This window comes from Musca vetustissima, unplaced genomic scaffold (genome assembly GCF_032173495.1).
Source record: "Musca vetustissima isolate MV318-11 ecotype Yass unplaced genomic scaffold, APGP_CSIRO_Mvet_v1 utg2253, whole genome shotgun sequence".
Classification (NCBI taxonomy): domain Eukaryota; kingdom Metazoa; phylum Arthropoda; class Insecta; order Diptera; family Muscidae; genus Musca; species Musca vetustissima.
The window spans coordinates 649,821-669,968 of NW_026888442.1; the positions used below are offsets into that span (position 1 = coordinate 649,821).

A 20,148-nucleotide genomic window follows, 5' to 3' on the forward strand; every position below is an offset into this window, starting at 1 on the left:
CATCTACTATTATATATTCTTAATTTTTCGTGTTTAAAAACTCTACGCCAAAATGGTATTTAAAATTTTGCTTATAAAACATCCAAGCCCAAATACTGAAAAAAATTCCACGATTTAGTAATTACAATAAAATATTAAAAAAATCCAAAAATCAAATAAATCTACGTTAAATTATTTTATGACATAAATTAAATTATTGGTCTGTTCCTGTACTGCAAGAATCTACTAGATTTTACTATTTTCTTTGATATCATAAGGGTAAAAAGTGTTGTCGTAGTAAAAAATAGTAGATTCTTGTGGTACGGGAACATACCATATATTGTATTATAACATATTTGGTCTGTTCCCGTACTGCAAGAATCTACTCGATTTTACTATTTTCTTCGATATCATAAAGGGAAATTCGTTATCGTAGAAAAAAGTAGCAGATTCATGCTGTACGGGAACAGACCAATTATATGATATTAGTTTATAGTTTTTATTTATATAGTTCTTTATTTACAAGTTCTACTCGGAATATTATGATTGTTAATACTATTTATTGGCCTTGAAGGATTTAGTATTATGAAATGAATTGAATAAATAAAATAAATAAATATTCAATTCATAATATAATATAGGAGCCTCTTGAGGCCATACAAATGTCTTAGATAAAAAATACCAAAAAATTTAAAAATAATTCATATATAAAAAATATGCTTAAAATTTAATAATTCTCAAAATAATATTGATAATATTACAAATTATTTTTTTGGATTTGCAATAATTGGCTATGTTCAGTTAACACAATAAAAGAAACAAACCGCTCAAATTGACAACACTGTCAGTGTATGAATAATTTATGCCAAACCTCAAACAAAAAAAGTAATCCATAACCATATGCGTTCCATCAGCGCATTTTTGCAGGTTGGTCTCGTAGGGCTTTGTAAAAATTATTTTAAGAATAAATTAAATGATTTTTTAATTACGAAAAACAATAACAAACAAAACGCAATTGTCTACAAGTGATCGATTTGTTGAAAATCAAGTGAATTCTTTTGTGGTAAAGGGAATTGAAAAATTGTCATAGAAATTTTAAGAAGAATGGAAAAAATATGTGAATGCTCGCTCGCACACACATAGCTCTGTGACTGTGGTAGTGATGGATATGAACAAGAATAAAATGATTGTATAGAGAAGCGTGCCCTATGGGAATAAAGAAGAAGCTATGACATAGTTTATGATTAGTACCAAGCTAATGTGGTTGTGAACAATAAAAATGTCTTGTGGTGATGGATATCATCATGATTTAATTTGAAGTGAAACTGGCATTTCGGAGCTGAGAAAACTAAACGCAATATGTGTATATGAATAATATGGCTGCAGGTCTCTGACATACAACATACGAATTCAAAGAGACGAGAGCAATATGACTCGTCGTTAGACTCTTTATTTTTTTCTCGACTACCCGGTGTTTTTTCTGTCTGCTTTCAGTTGGCTTGCCTTTTTCGACGGCCCAATTGTTGTTGTTGGCATCACTCACTGAAGTGTACCGAGCGACAAGTAATTGTGTTGTATGAAAAACCGATTACCGGTACGAAAAGAAGTCGCCGTTAATTGATAATCACTTCCGTCCAACGACGACAAGGATGTATGTATGTATCAAATAGAAAGAGATGCATATATAGTGTTGTGACCCAAACGATTCTAACGAAAGCCGAACACAAAAGAAAAAATTTAATAACCGAAGCAAGCGGAGTGTCTGACATTTTTTAATTGTGGTGTATGCAATTAGTCTGTTAAAACGCTAAAAAATAAGGTATTTTTATGACAAAAAATTGCGATTGCTGTTAATATTTCCCAAGGAGTAGTTGGGGAAAATAGTGTGGTGTGAATTTCCCCAAAAAAATTGTGTGTGAAAAATATTGAAATACTTGGTTTGTGCAGAAAGAGAAAAATGTGTTTTTCTACTCTTCGCCATTGTCTTGATTTCTTTGCTATTTTTTTCATTCCTGGCGACGACGATGATGAGTTTTGAGTTTATAGATGGTCGGTCTATATACATACGTATGATGTATATCGTTTTCAAAAAGTGGATTTAGTTTTTTGCATTTTATTATTGCTAATATGGAATCGGTTTTTCCTGCTGCCTGGCTTTGTGTAACAGCTAGCAGCCAGTGTATGGCTGGATGCAATTTCTTCGCTTTGCTTTTCCGGTGTATATATGTAGCAAAAGTGCCAGAGTAGAGCAGAAAAATCGAAACAAAAAGATATGGATTCCTGTTATATCCCCCATTTGTTGTACTTCACCGCTGGTGCTCTTGCCGCTTCTCTATATCTGATTACGGTCATGGGAAAGCTCAATGAACTGATGTATAATGTACGTTTGTGTGTGTGTATTTTGTGTTTTTTTTTCTGTTTCTTCTTCGTTTGAAAGCGGCGATCTGCCATTTCAAAAAAAAAAAACTTTACAAGCCACTTTTGTTGTTTGTCATCATCATAATGAGCAGCAGCACCACCACGAAAAGTGCGTGTGTGGGACCAACAGAACGACGATGGCAACGGCCAACAACCGCCGCCACCGCCACTCAATTGTCGGTTTTTGATGTTTCTGCATGCCTGCTTTTGCTCGCAAGAGGGAAGGGGGTGAGTTGTGTACGCTAAAAAAAATTTGTTTACATAGAACGCGGCGGCAGCCGAGCCAGCAGCAGCACCACCACCAGTGTTGGTGTTCGTCGTGCACCACTCAATACTCACTATAACAACGTTCTAGGAAATATCGTTCGTCAAGAATTGAAGTATAGAAATAGAAATTATTGTGTATCTGTGTGTTTTGAGATTTATATTCATTTCTATTCCATTGCTTTTTTATATAAATATGATTTAGGGGAATATACTTTCAATGTTTGACCCGATTTTTGTTTTTTACTTTTAGGAGGCATTCCCCCACCATCACATGTGGTGGTGGAGTAGTGCAATAACAAAACTATAAAAAAAAAATGATCCGAGAGAGGGAGTTACTTTAGATCCAAACACCATGTAGCGCACTACTGTTTTTAAAATTGGCGGTGGTGTCCGTTCATTATATTAAATAGTTAAATTGAAGTTGTGTGTAATCCGAGAGTTTCGATTCCCCTTCCGATCCTAACCATGTACCACACTTCTGAGTATATATTTTTAAATTGGATTTTTGCACTACATGATATTTTTGAAAAATTAAAAACACATTTTTTGATGTTTTTTGTGACGTAATTTCAATTGTAATTAGTTTTATTGTTCCGAACATACAAGAACTTGTCCTTTCTTAGATATGAACTTCCAAAATTGCACTGAGGTTACACCGACCCTTACATATACTTTCTCCTATAGACAGATACGGAAATTGGATACGCGACAGAATTTATAATATGTAGAATGGATGTTGTAAGCGAACGGCCTTCGGCCGGCGATTTCAAGGTGGTAGAAATCAACACCGACAATCAGTGCTTTAACCGCTCCAAATTGATACAAGGGTTCCAGCTGAACAATAGAGCCCTTATCTTCGGAAAATTGGATTTTCACATGTGCAATGTTATAATCGGGGTCTAGGAGATCTACCTATGGTAAAAGTTTCAAAACGATTTACGATCGAGCCAGGGGTCCCAGAACAAAATTGGTGCTCATATCTCAGATAATTGGATTTCTATATGAAAAAGTACAATCTTGTAATCAGGGTGACTTTGGTAAATATTTGAAAACTCTGGACTTTAGCCAGGCATAAGTATATAGAATGTTATCACTAGAACGCATCCATCCATCTGAACATTCAGATGTAGCTGCATTTCTACAGTCCATGTTGGTAAAAATTCGCTATCTGGCCGAGGATCCCAACAGAACATTGTATCCCATATCTCAGAAAATGTGGATTTCTGCATGAAAAAATGGCAATGTTATAGTCAGGGTCCCCAGACCTACCTATGGTGAAATGTTTAAAACGATCCTCGACCACTAGAACTCTTTCAAAATTCTTGACGTTGAAACGCGCTGTCCATCTGTCGGATTCACATTCACTGTCATTATTGTTTGGTCTTAGTAGCGGGACAACCCTACCAATTTCCAGCCATGGTTAACGAAATCTACTCCACGTGCATCCAGTTATTGCAATATCGAAATTGAGATACATCAAGAATAATCGGGTATGGCAATTGTAACATACTTCAAAGTGGTTCCAGCTCTGATTGACAAAATCCGTCTTTTTTGTCATTCAGTTGTTGCAACATCGAAATTGAGATCCATCATCGGGTATGACATTTTAAACATGCTTTAAAGTGGTACCACCTAGGACTGACTAAATCCTTCTACTTTGTATAAAATCACCATGCTGGATGAAATTCCTCGCGCACCTTTTCGGCATTGTTTACTTTCTGTGTTCGAGGTTAAAGGTTGAACAAAACAATTATTCGATACGGTGATGCCGAGTGAGCGCCTACAGCAGTGATGCCATAGAAATTTACTTTCTGCTACACGATTGTTGCAATAGGAATGCTAATCCTCCACCTCTAGTATGATCCATTTTTATACCCTCCACCATAGTATGGAGGGTATATTAGTTTTGTTTTTCCGTTTGTAACGCATCGAAATAATCATTTCCGACCCTATAAAGTATATATATTCTTGATCAGCGTAAAATTCTATGACGATCTAAGCATGTCCGTCTGTCCGTCTGTCCGTCTGTCTGTCTGTCTGTCCGTCTGTCTGTTGTAATCACTCTAGCGTCTAAACGAATTGAGATAGATCGCCAAAATTTTGCATAGAGTCGTCTTTTGTCTGCAGGCAGGTCAAGTTCGAAGATGGGCTTTATCGGTCCACGTTTAGGCATAGCTCCCATATAAGGGTACCCCCCAATTTTCGGTATTTTGAGGTTCTTGAGAGCGTTTTTCAACTGAATTCGCTCAAATTTGGTATATTGAGTTCGTATTGGGTAGCAAATCTTTCCACTGAAAATTATAAATATGGGTCCATATTTTCGGATAGCCCCCATATAAGGGTACCCCCCAATTTTCGGTATTTGGGGGTTCTTGAGCGCATTTTTCAACCGAATTTGCTGCAATTTGGTAATTTGTAGTCGTATATGGTAACAAATCTCTCTACCAAAAATTTTTAATATTCACCCCCTTTTTGGGGTAGTCCCCATATAACCCCCTTTTTATATTAAAATAGTTATCTGATTTGTTCCGCGTTTTGAGTTTGGTTCTAAGTCTCTTTTGTAATCATTTCACCTGCGGAGGATAGAGAGATAAACAATTAGAACGTAAGGTTCGATAATTAACTATAGCCGCATTTAGACCTAGCCCCTGATTGGAAGTTCGAGAATTTGAACTAAGCTTGGAAGAAATAATAAGATGGGCAAAGTTTGGATGAAATCTAAATTTTCTGAAACGGATTTGGTCCAAAGAAACATGGGGTCTAGAACCAATATTTCGATGAGACACATTTTCACCGTGTTAAAGTCTATACACCCTCATTAGCCATAAGGCTGAGAGTATAATTATCCTTTAAAATTTTCTAAAATTTTTAATTATGGTTTACATAATCCGTTTTTAGAAATGTCGGTATAGGTCCACTTTTTGGTATGTTCCCTATATTTTCATTTATAGTACCTGTCAATATAACTATGGTGGAGGGTATCCAAAGTTCGGCCCGGCCGAACTTACCGCTTTTTCACTTGTTAATACGTTGTATCCTTCACAGATTTGTTTCTTTTCTCAGGTCACTCAGTAAGTAACTTAGCCCGCTAGTGAGTATCAATGCATGCATCTGTTCTTTCATCGTTACATCGATTGCGGATTCCTAACCATTGTGTCCTTGGCTTTGGCACTTTTGGAGTTGGCGTTTACACCCATCGTATCTAATTCTCTCTCATACTTTTATTGTAGAGTGTTGCACTTGTATTACCGCAATATCTACTACAAGATCTATTTATTCAATTAAATGGATGTCCCTCAATATGGATCATTTTTCAATCTTCTACCTACCATATAAACTTGATTCCTATTTATGTTTTAAAATAAATTTTATAATATCCAGTCTAAATTGAAAGTCTAAAGGTACGTTTACATGGTACCGGATTTGGTTAACCCAGTGGGTTTAAATTGTCTATTCCTTTGAATATATGCCAAATAAATCCTCATAAAGTAGGTTAAAAGTACGTTTACATTGTACCGGATTTGGTTAACCCAGTGGGGTTTTAATTGTCAATTCCTTTGAAAATATGCCAAATAATACCTAATAAAGTAGGTTAATCCGGTAAAAAGTTCTAATGTAAATGCCGTATAACCCGGTAAAAAGTTTTAATGTAAATGCCGTATAAACCCAGAAACTTATATCCTTTATAATCGTAGTATTGCTTTCAAAATTTCCATCAAGTCTGCGTTTTTTTAAATCAGCAGAAATCTTCGCTTTCGTTTTTTTCTTGCGTGACATTTATAACTTTATAAAACAACGTAATTTGTGGATGATTCATTGTTTCGTCTGTGTCAGATAAGATTTCTTAGAAGTAAAACTTGGTAAAGACTCTATATACACAAGTTGTTTCAAGACGCAAAAGATTTTATAATTTTGGCTCGCCCATTATCGTTCGAACAATTCTGTGGTAAAATTTTAAAACAAAAATGTTCTTGAGTCATAATAAGTGTTATTGCAATTGTTTAAAATTCATTGTTACAAAGGATATTACAGGAGGAAAATGATCTGCAACAGATATGATACTATTAATTAACATCCTTGTGGATCACATATTCTTTGCAAAATATATACATCTGCCACAAAAGATTTTACCTTGCAGTTTTCAAAACATTTACTAGATTGTTAAGAAAATCATGTCTTTGTTTTTCTAATTAATTTGTTGTTCATATTTTATGTGTTTCAGCTTACTTTGTAAATACAGTGTACATAGAATATGAGCACACAAACTCGTAACAGCGGCGGCAGTCGCAATCAGAAGAAATCAAATTCTGGCGGCGGAGGAGGCGGTGGAGACTCAGTTTCACAGACTTCACACAAGAAGACGGATAATTCAAAGACAGAAAAGGAGAAATCTCATCCAAAGGTAGAGTTTTCTATTATCTACGATATGTACTGTACATACCTAACCTTACTTCCTTTTTTTAAATAGCCAACAGCAGAACAGTTACGTATTGCCCAAATTACCAACAGCAATACATCTGAAGATCCACAGATGCGTGAAAAGGTCGCCACACTTATAGAGATGACACAAAGATCCGAGGAGGAGGTCTGTTGTGCACTGTATGAATGTGACAACAATTTGGAAAATGCAGTACTGTTCCTATTGGAAACACTGCCAGTGGTATGTAACAAACATAACTCGAAATGAAACTGCATTTCTTAATTAATTAATTTTGTCTTTGTGTAGGGAGCATTTGAAACATCTTCTAAGAAGAAAAAGAATAAAGCTGCAAATGCTGCACAGGATAATAGTGCGGGCGGGGGTGATGGGGACTGGGCCGATGGCAATGCCAATACGGACAAGCGTGAAAAATCACGTAATCGTAACAGTAGTAATCGTGGTGGACGAGCCGGATCCGACAGTCGTGGATGTAAGTTACATTTTGAATTTGATAGCTACAGCTCATTTGGCGGCAATGATAATGATAATTGATTACTTGTTTCCTTGCACATGTAGGGCGTGGCAGAGAGGCCCGTGAAAATGAACGCAATGCCAGAGGAGGTGGTGGCGATCGCGATGATCGTAATAACGACAATTACCGTGGCGGCCAACGTGGTGTTGGTGGTGGCGCCGGCGGTGATAATCGTCGTGGTGTTGGTGGTGGCCGCGGTGGCGGCTATGTTGGTCGTGGTGGCCGAGGAGGCGGCCGTATGGGCGGTAATCGCGGCGCTGGTGGTCGTGGAGATCGCAGCGGTGGCGGTTACAATTCCCGCTACAACAACACCAATGACGATCACCAAGAGGTGGAATTATGGGACAATACTATTGCCCAAAATGCAGAAAAGCAACAACAACAGAGCCAGGACGACGCATGGGGTGACTGGGATAATGAGGAGTACGTTGGTTCCCTAAAGGACAGCAAGGTGTTCACAACCAGCAATCTGCCGAATCAAACGGCAGCCAGTGTTCTAAGCAGCGGTCTGGCTGGCAGTGGTGGCGGCACTGTCAGTGGCAGCACGTCGAGTACAACAGCGGGTGTTTCCGGCCAGGAGATATCTTCGCAACAACAGGGACTGGATCATCATCATCTTGGCACATCGGTGATCGGCAGCAGTTCATTGCAGGCCCAATCACAAGGATCTCATTTGAATACTTTAGTGGGTAGTAATGTCGTTAGTTCTGGCCTTGACGATAACACGACCAGTAATCTGTCGACACCGATTATGCAGTATAGTGCCGCAGTCAGTAGTACGCCGCAGATTCAACAGCAGCAGCAACAACAACAGCAGCAGCAACAACAGTCGTCAGCTGTTGGTGGTGGTAGTTCGTTAAGTGGTAGCGGCGGCACCAGCAGTATCAGTGGAACCTTGGGCAATTCACAATACGGCAGTGCCGTTGATAGTTTCTCGAATGCAGCAACCGCAGCAGCAAATTTGGTGCAACAGGTTCAGCAACAGCATCTCGAACAACAGATGAAATCATCGACCACATTGTCGGTAGAACAATCACAGTATTTCAATTCATTGACGTCGCAGAATACTGCTGGACAGTCTGTGGTGGGTGGCAGTGTGCCGCAACAACAGCAGCAAATGGCCTCATACGGCCAGAATCCAAGTAGTGTGCAATATGCGACCTCGTATGCCAATGTGTTTGGAACGGGCACCACCAGTACTGGCAGTTCGGCGATAACAAATGATTCCACATCGCAGATACAGAGTGGTCAACAGCCGCAGGTGCGTCGAGCACGTGCTAAACTTCCGCCACCCTCCAAGGTAAGTGACACAACGAATCACCTATGTTTTAATTGTAAATTAACTTTTTATGTTGTTATTTTCTGTCTTCTTTATGTCTTTTAGATACCTTCAAGTGCTGTCGAAATGCCTGGCGATTCATTGAACAATATGGGCTATATCGATGTTCAATTCGGTGGCTTGGACTTTGGTACAGATGATTCATTCGAGAATCTCTCCGAGAAGTTCAACACCTCGGTTACATTGGATAGCCAACAATCTCAGCAACAGCAGCAACAACAACAACAGCAGCAGCAACAACAGCAAGTCCAACAGAAATCGTTGGTGCAATCGCCACAAGATGTTAGTGCTTCAGCCTATGACCAGAGTAAAACATTAACACAACAGCTACATCAACAAGCGTTGACAGCTGGTTTGCCCAATTCGCATTTGGTGGTAAAGTCGTCGTTACTACACACACCCACACACAGATCGATCTATCATTTGTAATGCATTACATTTATTTCAGACTGATTCCCTAACCGCTGCTGGTTACACCCAACGTTCTGCAACGCAACAGCAGCCACAACAGACACAACAAATCTCCAGTGTCAGTGGTTCAACGGCCCAAGGTGTTAGCTCCAGTGGCACCAATGCTTTGGATCAATTGACCAAAAGTGAACCTTACCAACAGAACACCACGTCAGCTGCTGCTGCTTATCAAAGCTCATACCAAAGCAGTGCCAATGTTGCAAACAAAACAGGCGTGGCAAATGCTTATCAGCCTTCGGTAGCCTCCCAGGGTTACAGTAATTCAGCGTATGGAAATGTTCAGGTAAGTCTTAGCCTAGCAAAAGGATGGCGGCTTTGATTACGTGTTAACATTGTTATTCTTATTCTTTGTTGTTTGTGTTGTCGTTTTTAGTCATCGGTTGCAAATTCATATCAACCACAGGCATATGGCTCGTATCAACAAAATTCAATGGCTTCATACCAACAGCAACAGTCTGCCACTCAAGCTGCCCAGAGTGCTTCCAATGTTAGCGGAGGTTCTGTGGCAAGTGTGGGCGGTGGTGTTTCAAATTCGACACAAAACATTCCTTCTGTTGGTGGCAACAGTAACAGTAGTGCAACGTAAGTATAACAGTTAATTCGAAAGAGTTTTTTGTTTTTGTTAGTTTATATAATATTAATTTTTCTTTTGTTATTTTAATTACTAATAAGCATTTGACTTGTTTGAATTCTTGAGCCAATGCTAACCATAATGTTATGTCTGTTCTTTTTTCTTTTATTTTGTCTCCCCTACTCTGCTAATTATCCATTCAACCAACTATCCATCCATCCATCAACCCCATCATCCTCTAATGATTTTCTTTAAACGATTGAATGCTTTGCGAATATATGCCTGTTGATTGCCACACCCACCACCACCACCTGACCTTGTGCGTTTCCGTTGTGATTTTTGATTTTAGAGCAAACACAAATTCCAGTTATTTGTCATCTGCATATGGATCACAGCAAAATGCTTACCAGTCAAGCCAAAGTGTTTATGGCACAACTGGTTTATCAAATAGTTCAGGGTATGTATTGTGAATAAAGAAAAAATAATAATAATATCAATTGCAAAACAATGGGGGGATATCATTCGTGTAGAATACTTGAATATCCCATTGAGGTGACACATTTTGAATTTCAATGTAAAGTGAAATAATAAACATAAATTTTTCAAAAACCAAGAATGTATATTCATAAGGTTAACAGGCAAGCGAATTAATGCCTGCGTCTACTCCAACTGTAAACATTTTAATCGCGAAATTCCAACCAAAACTGGATAAAAACTCAAAATAATTTTCAAGAAAAGGTAACTAATAAAAAAGAATAAATAAACAATTCTTCAAACAATGAATTTGACCGTCCATGAAGACTTCGAATTCGCCTCCCTGTTAACCTTATGAATAAAGCTTGGCCCCACCCAAGAAACTTTAAAACCAAATGTCGATTGATACCTTCACATTGGAGATATACGTTTCAGAATAAAAGCTTTACAATCAATACTTTCGAAATCCTAAATTCCCAATTTTAGAAAATAGGACCGGGCCCATTTTGATATGTGAAGTTGGCGGTTCATTTAAAGGGATATTGTGTCAATGATTCAATTCGAATTCGATCATGAGCTATTTATATCCTTCACCACACTGTGGTACAGGGTATTATGTCTTTGTGCTTATGTTTGTAAAAGGCAAAAGGAAACGAGAAATACACATGGTTCCTTTTGAGAATATGCAAAGAATCACTTTCTGATTGGATTTATGCATGTCTGTCCGTCTGTAGATGTTAAATTGTAAATAAAGTACAGGTCGCATTTATGATCCGATTTGGATGAAATTTGGCACAGCTCACTTTTTTGGCCCAACGATGAACCCTATTGTAATAGAAGAAAATCGGTTCAGATTTGGGTATAGCTCCCATATATTTTTTCGTCCGATTTAATGTAAATGATGCGTCAAAGTCCCTAAATATCTTTCGATTTGCACGAAAATTGGCATAGCGTACTAAATTAAGTCGAGAATGTCCGATTTAATAGAAATGGTGCACCATTTGTTCTTATACATCTTTCTGTTTTTTAAATAAAAAATAATCAAGCAATTGAAAATTCATCTAATGTTACAAAATTTACTCAACTAATATTCAACAAACGTACAATATATAGGTACACTGGCAGCACGAACACTTCATCGTCTCAGTATAGTAACTTTAGTACTAGTGCAAAATTGAAGGATCCCACCTCTACATCATCAAATACAACTCATTACGAAAGGTAAGTAGTGGCATCGTGGCGTGCGCCGTCTTCTGCAGAAGTTATTTATCAATTTTTTTGTTTATTTTGAGTTTGAGTTAATATTGTTTTTTGTGTGTTTTGGTAATTTAACAAAATTCAATAAAAAGAATTTGAAAATTGTTCTTATTTTCTTCTAAATAATAATTTATTATTTTTTTTTTCTTCTCCGTTTTTTCATCATCATTGTGTGTGTTCTACTAGTGTATCCTCTAGTAATGCCATTAGCAGCAACAGTGGTACATCTGTAAATTCCGTTTCAAGTGGTGTCAATTCCAATAATGCCGTGACAAACAGTATGATTTCATCCACTTTGGGTGCATTAACAAGCAATACCAATGTTAATAATCCTTCTTCTCTAGCTAACAACAATGCCAATAACAGCAGCTCAAATAGCAGTTCTGCACAAAATGCCACATCAAATGTGGTATCACAGACTGCTGGCGGCAGCAGTGGCGTTGGCGGTGTTGGCAGCGGTGTGGTGAATAGCAGCAATAACAGCAGCAGTAATGTTGTTAATGCCAACAGCAGCAGCAGTGGCGGCGTTGGCACATCGTCCGGTGTTGTCAGTGGTAGCGCATCATCGGCCGCCGTGGCAGCTGCATCATCGAGTGGTGGTGTATCGTCGGCGACGAATAAGACTGGTAGTGGTGGTGTAACGGGTAGTAGTGGTGGTGGTGCACCCACTGGTGGTAGTGGCGGAGCTGGTAGTGGAATGGTACCCAACATCCAAATGGTTAGTCAATATATTCAGACTTCATTGCCATACTATCAGCAACCAGTTTATTCTTACGAGGATTTACAAATGATGCAACAGAGAGTGCCACATGTGGTGAGTTCATGGAGAAATGCAACACAATACAAGCGCAAAACAACATTACATAACACATTTAATAATGATAATCATAACGAATGAACGAACGCGAAAATCAAAACCATATTTCATTATTAACAATTTTTTAACATCTTTGTTTAAAAAACGCACACACATAATTTCTTTATTCATATAACCGCATAAATATTACAATTCTAATACATTTTTTAACTAGCCATTAACATTATTCTACATCATATTACCATTAGAAACAGATATTGGTGACAGTTGGTTTTCAAAACAAAATAATATGGGTCATGGGACTATTTCAAGATAATCAAAGAAAGTTATTTGCAATGCTGCAACATATATCCCATAAATATCCCACATTTCGGTTTGTTGTAGGGTTGGATATACGTGCATATTCTGACATAGCCTTCATATAAACTTCCCGGGCTTTTTTTAAAGATTTCATACGCATTTTTCTAACGGGTTCGGGTTCTTGAAAGGTGCAAAAATATCTTTGTAGACAATTATAGGTCCTTGTCAAGAAAGAAAGAAAATAAGCTATAATTATTAGGAGGAAGGTGAGAATAGTTTCGATGGCTAGAGAAATCGGACACAATAACAAATTACGTGCTAAGGTTGCTCTTTCCTAACCACTTTAGGTTTCTAACGATATAATTGAATAGAAGCTTAGTTGAGAAATAACTTAGAGACGGTATGTGCCAGAACGCTGTCAGAACTGGACAGCGACACAAAAGATGCTAAATGGGCTCAGTCTCCTTCTCGTCAGCACAGAGTCTAAAGTAATCAGTAACATCATGGTCCCATTTACTGGCAAAGACCCTGATATTGCAATGAACAGTAATGACTCCTGTCATTACTCTAATTTCAGCTTTGCTCAGGTTCAACAGAGAGTTTATCCTCTTGGTTGATAGAGTCGGCCACATAGATTTGACAAATTGCACCTAGGTTCGTTGTGCCAGAGTTCCTTGACTCGTTCGTCGAATAACGCCTCAAAGTTATGAAAGAGATGACAGATGGGTGGTTTGATTGACCAATCGATTGCTAGATCTGTAGATTGAGATCTCGTCTAGCTAATTCGTCTGGTTTTTCATTACCCATGATGTCACGGTGTCCTAGTACCCAACACAGCCGATAGCTGTGAGTGTTTCCAAAACTGCTCTACACTCGAGGACGACATCAGATTTGATATTACTAGATTTGATGACTTTAAGAACCGCCTGACTATCCACAAAGATATTCACCGGTTCAACGATATTGGCATCCAGACTTTATATTAATTCCGGTGCCTTCCGAATAGCGAAGATTTCAGCTTGGAAAACACTACAGTTGCTATTCAGCTTGTGGGTAAGCTCAAGGCCTAGCCTTTCACGGTAGACGCCAGCCCCTGTACCTTCTTCCATCCTGGATCCCTCAGTATAGAGAGCCTAACCGTTCAGAGGAGGGTTGCTACGGTTTCTGTCGTCTCTACTAGGGATAACGACATCTATATCAAATCTCAGGACTGGCCATATATAGTCGCTTAGTTTTACGCGTTATTCAGGATGCATTGTTTTGGAACAATGTTTATGAGGGCCAAGGCGTGATTTTGGGTGGCAAATGTTCGAAAGCTTAGAAATATTCTGATCTTTGCTATAGTCCCCTTTTTCATGACCCTAGACCCATTGTGGAGGGTATTAGATAATCGACCAAGCCTAACATAACTACATTAAGAAGCAGATTCATATTTTGATACAACAACAATTTCATATTTTTTTACAATTACAAGAATAAGGCTGTAAAATTTGATTTTATTCCAATTACATTAACTGTCCTAATAAGTCAACTTTAATTTTTTGTATAACAGCTTTGCGGTTGCCCAACAAAAATCTCAATTGAAATAGTATTTACTTTGTATATTTTAAATACATATTGTTTGATGTTTCTATTGTATTGCATTGAACCTATCTCATATAACTTGGTTTAATAAAAATTCGTCCTCTCATCATTCCCGCTATTGCATCTACTGAAATAATGATATCCCATTCCTTATTTTCATAAAACATACATACAACCAAAAATACCATAAATATACCTACTATTTGTCGTAAATTTTAAAAAAATAACTAATTTGCAATTATAAGCAATAATAACTTATAACTAAGGGTGAATGAGCTTTGTTTTTATTATAATATATGTTTGTTTGTTTGAGTATATGGATATTTATGGTATAAAACATCCCATGTATGCTCTAAATGTAAAAGTGGTTTATGTGCCAAGAACATCCTTTGCATTTACAAATTTTTATTTTTTTTTTCAAAAATTTTAGCAAGGTTATTATGACTTGAACTACACACCTACAAGTCTAGGAGCTGGTCGCGACAATTTGGGCTCTGTGGCCTATTCCACCATGACTGATGGCCGCTTTACCAGAACTGACAATAATTCCAGTCCTGTTAGTAATGTAAGTAGCAACAACAACAAACGCAAACACACATCCAAATAAACCGGTAATACATAATAATATTAAAAAAATCGTCATTACAGGTTTCAAGTACAATGTCACAACAAGCCGGTTCCAGTGGACCCATGCTTAATGTTCCTTACGCTTATTTCTATGGCGGTAATGTTATGCCCGGTAGTTTTCAATATGGCACTCCTGCTATTTATCCGGTAAGGAATACGGCAATTTTCCTCAATTTTAATGACAATTTTTAATTTAATTTATTCCAGCAAATTCCTGCTGCTAATACAGCATCTGGTGGTCAATTCCCCAAACCTTCATATAACACAGGCTATGGTTCTACGAACTATGATGCACTATCACAGGCCTCTCAAGACTATAGCAACAAAACCTACCCTTCGAGTGTTAATCAGCCCACAAAGTCCCAAAATGTAACAAATCCTCCACAAGCTGGAACAGCATCGGATATTACATCGTCTATGTATGGCAAGACCCATGTAGCACTTAATAAGGTCAATGTAAGTTGCACATTTTTAAGTCGTCTAATTTTTTGAGAATCACTGAACATTGTTTCTATTTATGTTTCCAAAATTTAGTACTTTCTAAAAAATACATTTTTGATTCACTCTATATAAATTTTATCTAATTATTTCCTTGCTATTGTCTCTCGTTTTTTTACAGTCGTACGAGAAACAGAATTTCCATTCGGGTACACCACCACCATTTAATATGGCAAATACCCAAACAGCTGGCGGCACCTCAGCCCAACCCTATGGCATGTATTTACCCACAATGCCTGCTGCAGCAGGTCATCATATGATTCATCCCCAAATTCATCAGGTAATTTAAAAACAAACCCCGCCTTCCACCTTTATCTTGTTTAATAATACTCTTCCTTTCCTCATAATAATATATTTAATTAATAATAGTAAAAATTATTGAAATGATTTGATAATTTGCTCTCTAAGACACATTCAAAAATTCGTTAACATCTAATAATAATAAATACATAATAATGCTACACATTTGTAGATAGTTAACCATAAATGCACTACTACCAAACACGTTTCATGACATTGCATTAAAAAACCAACCCCCCAAAACAAAATAGAGCATTGTTATACATATCTGTGTGTGTGTACATAATTAAATATTCCAAAAAAAAAAAACATTTTCACTAAGCAATTCCATAACATTTTTCGGACTACTAGGGTAACAAACAACGTCGCTAAGATCACATTTGAAATTAACAGATTTGATTCTGCAGGGCCTCCTATTTTCCCTATAAAGATTATCACCACTATTACCAGCAGGAGTGGACCAATGGTTTCCATCTTCCGACTTCATCTAGGGTTGGTAAAGATATGATAATAGTTGTGCAAGGTTTGGTTCAAATCTGACATTGCATTCGCCTGATATTGCATTTATAAATATTGAAAATTTTGACCATTTGTGGGGAAGGTAGCAGAAGGAAGGAGTGTACCAATGGGTCCCATCTTCAATGTTGATCTATTCTTGGTAAAGATAATAGGTTGTGTAAAATTTAGTTCAAATCAAATCAACCATGGGTTGTGCAAAGTTTGGTTCATATCGGACATTCCATTCGCTTGATATTGGATTTACACACATTGAAAATTTTGACCATTTGTGGGGGAGGTACTAGAAGGTGTGGACTAATGGGTCCCATCTTCCTACTTGATCTAGGCTTGTCAATGATAATAGGTTGTACAAAGTTTCATTAAAATAGAATAGTCCGTTTGCATGTTACTATAAATTTAATTTTTAGCTTAATTTTGACCATTTTGGGGGAAGGTACAAGAAAGAGTGGACCAATGGGTCCCATCTTCAAACTTGGTAAATATAATAGGTTGTGGGAAAGTTTGGTTCAAATCGAATAGTCCGTTCGCACGATATTATAAAAAAAATTTTTAGCACAATTTTGACCATTTAGTGGGTAGGGAGGTACCAGACGGAGTGGTCCGATATTTCCCATCTTTGAACGTGAACTAAATTTGGTAGAAATATTACGACGATGTGCAAAGTTTGGATTAAATCGGTTACTCCCTTCGAGGCGGGCATTTGTAAAATGACTCCAAATTGTCTGAAATGGATTTGTTGGTCCAAAGAAACATGGCGTCTAAAATCAATATTTCGTGAGGTACTTTTTTATCGTATGAAAGTGTATATTATACCTTTATTTTAGCCACATGGCTGAGGGTGTAAAAAAAATATTTGTGGGTGGATTGCTTCGACGGGAGTCTCTCTTTTATGGAGATGCCAACAAATTTATCTGAACCTAAGACCTTAAAAATTTACACTTAAAAATTTCAACTTCATTTAAATGGCCGGATATATTTATTTGTGTAAAATTTACATGCGGAGTCAAAGTTGGATAAACAAATATATTTAAAGTGGTTGGATTTTACTCACCACAGGGGGGATTTGTTTGATGGAAACATATTTGGTTTAAAAAAGCACAATTTTATCGCCAAAGTTAATTTACCGAAGATGCTACGTTTTCCTCTCCCATAAATATAAAATGATTTAAATATCATATATTTATATATATTTATTTTTTTTTTAATTTTTCCATATATCGAGATGTAGTTTGACATACTCGACTTTGAGTACTCTACTTACAAGTGAATTCGAGATTGAATGTTCACTATATAATATATTATAAAAAAATAAACGCCAAGGACTGTGTCGTCGTTGTAATTGATCAGTCGGAAAACAGTGCACATTTTCGTAATACAATATGTTTTATTTTTTTTGTTATTGGTTTTCCAAACTTTGCCATAACGCCGCGCATACAATTTACTACTTACCTACCTACTTTTAACTTTATAAATAATGTTTTTACTTTTGTTTTTAACTATGACTAATAGATTTAATAGATTTTTTTCATATAAATAGTTTACTACATATTAATATTATAGCCGTCTGCCTAATATTGCCATCATTTATAAGTGCCTATTCATGCCTATTTCATAAAGTCATTGCCCGACCGCTCAGCCCTTACCTTTTTTCATCATATCCTTCTGTTTATTATACATTTATTATTTTGTTTTGTTTATTATATTTTTCTTAACTAAACAACATAACTTAAAAAAAGCGATTTAAATTGAAACGAAACATTTTCTCTTCATTTAATTATCTTCCCCCCAGTATTTTTAATCGAAATTAAAAGAAATTCTATATAAAAAACACACACACAACCACCAACACCCAACCAACTTTCCTCCCATCAAATTCAACTAAAAAATACAATACCAACAACAAAAAACTCTCTACTTATGCATGAAATATTCTCCTGTTTGATTTTTATTATTATTTCTTTTGGTTTTTATTGGACATCAACATAAAATAGATGGACGGCAGGATTCACAATTCATCCCGCCGGGTAAGTTGATAACAAGAACAACAACAACAAAAGTCATGTTCCCCTCTTTAGTAAAACACACACACTCCACCACCACCCCACCAACCAACCCACCTTAGCGATATAGTTTCGACAAAACTACAAAAACAAAAGCAACTACTACTAAAGTCGTCATTAAAGAATTAATATCTAGTTAATTGTTATAATCTTTTGGCAGTCCCTAACTTCTCCCTCCCTTCCTCAACCAACCTCCTCTTTTTAATAATAACTCCAATGCGTTTTCTTTATATCGTTATTTTTTTCAATTTGCAACACTATGTAATGAAAATATTGTGAGGTTAGGTCTAAAATTAATGGGACTATATAAACAAATTTTAAAAATATTTTTGAGGTTAAATAAACATTTTGAAATTAATTTGAGTTTTAATAATAATGTTTTAAACTTTATTTGCTACAAATTTTGATATTTCAAAAAAGTAATGATCTCAGATTTTATTTTCGTAATGAAGTCTAGTCTAATCGAAATATATTTTTATACATTACAAACATTGGTTTTCTGTTACATAGTGTTACATATCTATTTTGCAAAAATGTCTCAATCATTTTTAATATTTTTTTCTTGGTAGGGCTAAATTAGACCAAAAAGCGTTAATGTGGCAAAGTTTTCAAAAAAATCAATAATATTAATATGATCTTCTCCTTCATTCTTTGTTAACCAACCCCCCTTACCCCACCCAAACGTTCCTTTTTGAATCAAAATTGTCAAAATCTTGACAATGTGTTTGGAAATTTTGTATGAATGCGTGCCGCGCATAATCATTTCATTTCGGTATAACGAGTTATCTACTACTACCAAGTTTTTTTTCTATTTTTCTCTTCAGTTGTAGTTTTGTTGTTTTCTTCTTCTTCTTTACATTATCATTCATTACTTTTTTCATACATTATATTTATTATTAATTTTCTTTCTTAACTAATCTACTAATCAAAATATTTCTCTGCTTTATTATAGGACTCGAACAGTACTGGTCAACGTCAACCCACAAGTAGCCAATCAAAATCGGCTACAAAACAAGGATATTCACCATCCTATTGGACTGGTCAGAATTAAGATCATCATCTCTTTTTTGTTTTCTAAGACACCACACTACACCACAGACTACTGCTACCACACCTACATACATACAACCAATTTTACAACAACCATATGAAAAAAGAAATAAAACAACTGGCGATCTCCTTTTTTACGTTGATGATGAATACCACAACAACAACAACAATAATAGTACTAAAAAAAAAAATATTTTTGATAAAGACAAGAATTGGAAGAATTTGTCGCCGCCCACCACCCATCTCCAAAAATACACATTTAGATGCTGCTGCGCTTTACCAAAATAAAAAATAACAACCTGAAATGCAGGACAAACAAAATAAGAATTAACCTCCTCTACTACAGCTCCTCGCCTACATACAACATACTTCATCATATTTTCCACGTATACAACAAGTAACATCATACCATATTAAGAAGAAGAAGAAGATAACCAAGTATATAAAAAGGAATATATCTCCGCCAGTTTTTTTTTAAAAAGAAACCCTGAATAGTTAGTAATCGAACGTCGCTCGTTTTTAGGAGACACTAATTTTAAATAGTTTTAAAATGCATCTCTATTAAATCAAAACCTGCTCCTCCGCCGTCGTCAACGTTTTATGATTCTCCATATATAATGTCGTCTATTTATTTATTCAATAACAATCCCAACAACCAAAATATT

General features: G+C 36.4%; 2 protein-coding genes across 3 annotated transcripts in view; both read left to right on the forward strand.

Moving 5' to 3' along the window:
* The window catches only part of LOC133336309 (uncharacterized), a 424,576-nt gene that overhangs the window by 129,629 nt on the left and 274,799 nt on the right, over window positions 1–20,148 (forward strand). The gene's annotated exons all lie outside the window — the stretch shown is intronic.
* On the forward strand, window positions 862–19,506 carry LOC133336304 (protein lingerer). 2 transcript variants are annotated; one of them, XM_061544586.1, is made up of 17 exons: window positions 862–906; window positions 6,887–7,066; window positions 7,133–7,324; window positions 7,391–7,574; window positions 7,661–8,916; window positions 9,001–9,330; window positions 9,404–9,709; window positions 9,800–10,008; window positions 10,347–10,454; window positions 11,585–11,692; window positions 11,915–12,542; window positions 14,860–14,994; window positions 15,078–15,203; window positions 15,264–15,512; window positions 15,676–15,834; window positions 18,365–18,397; window positions 19,386–19,506. In XM_061544586.1, exons 2-17 carry the CDS (start codon window positions 6,917–6,919, stop codon window positions 19,482–19,484), a joined length of 4,272 nt encoding a protein of 1,423 aa, XP_061400570.1. In that variant the 5' UTR covers window positions 862–906; window positions 6,887–6,916; the 3' UTR covers window positions 19,485–19,506. The 2 variants fall into 2 exon arrangements, with proteins under 2 accessions (XP_061400570.1, XP_061400571.1); XM_061544587.1 differs by lacking the exon at window positions 18,365–18,397.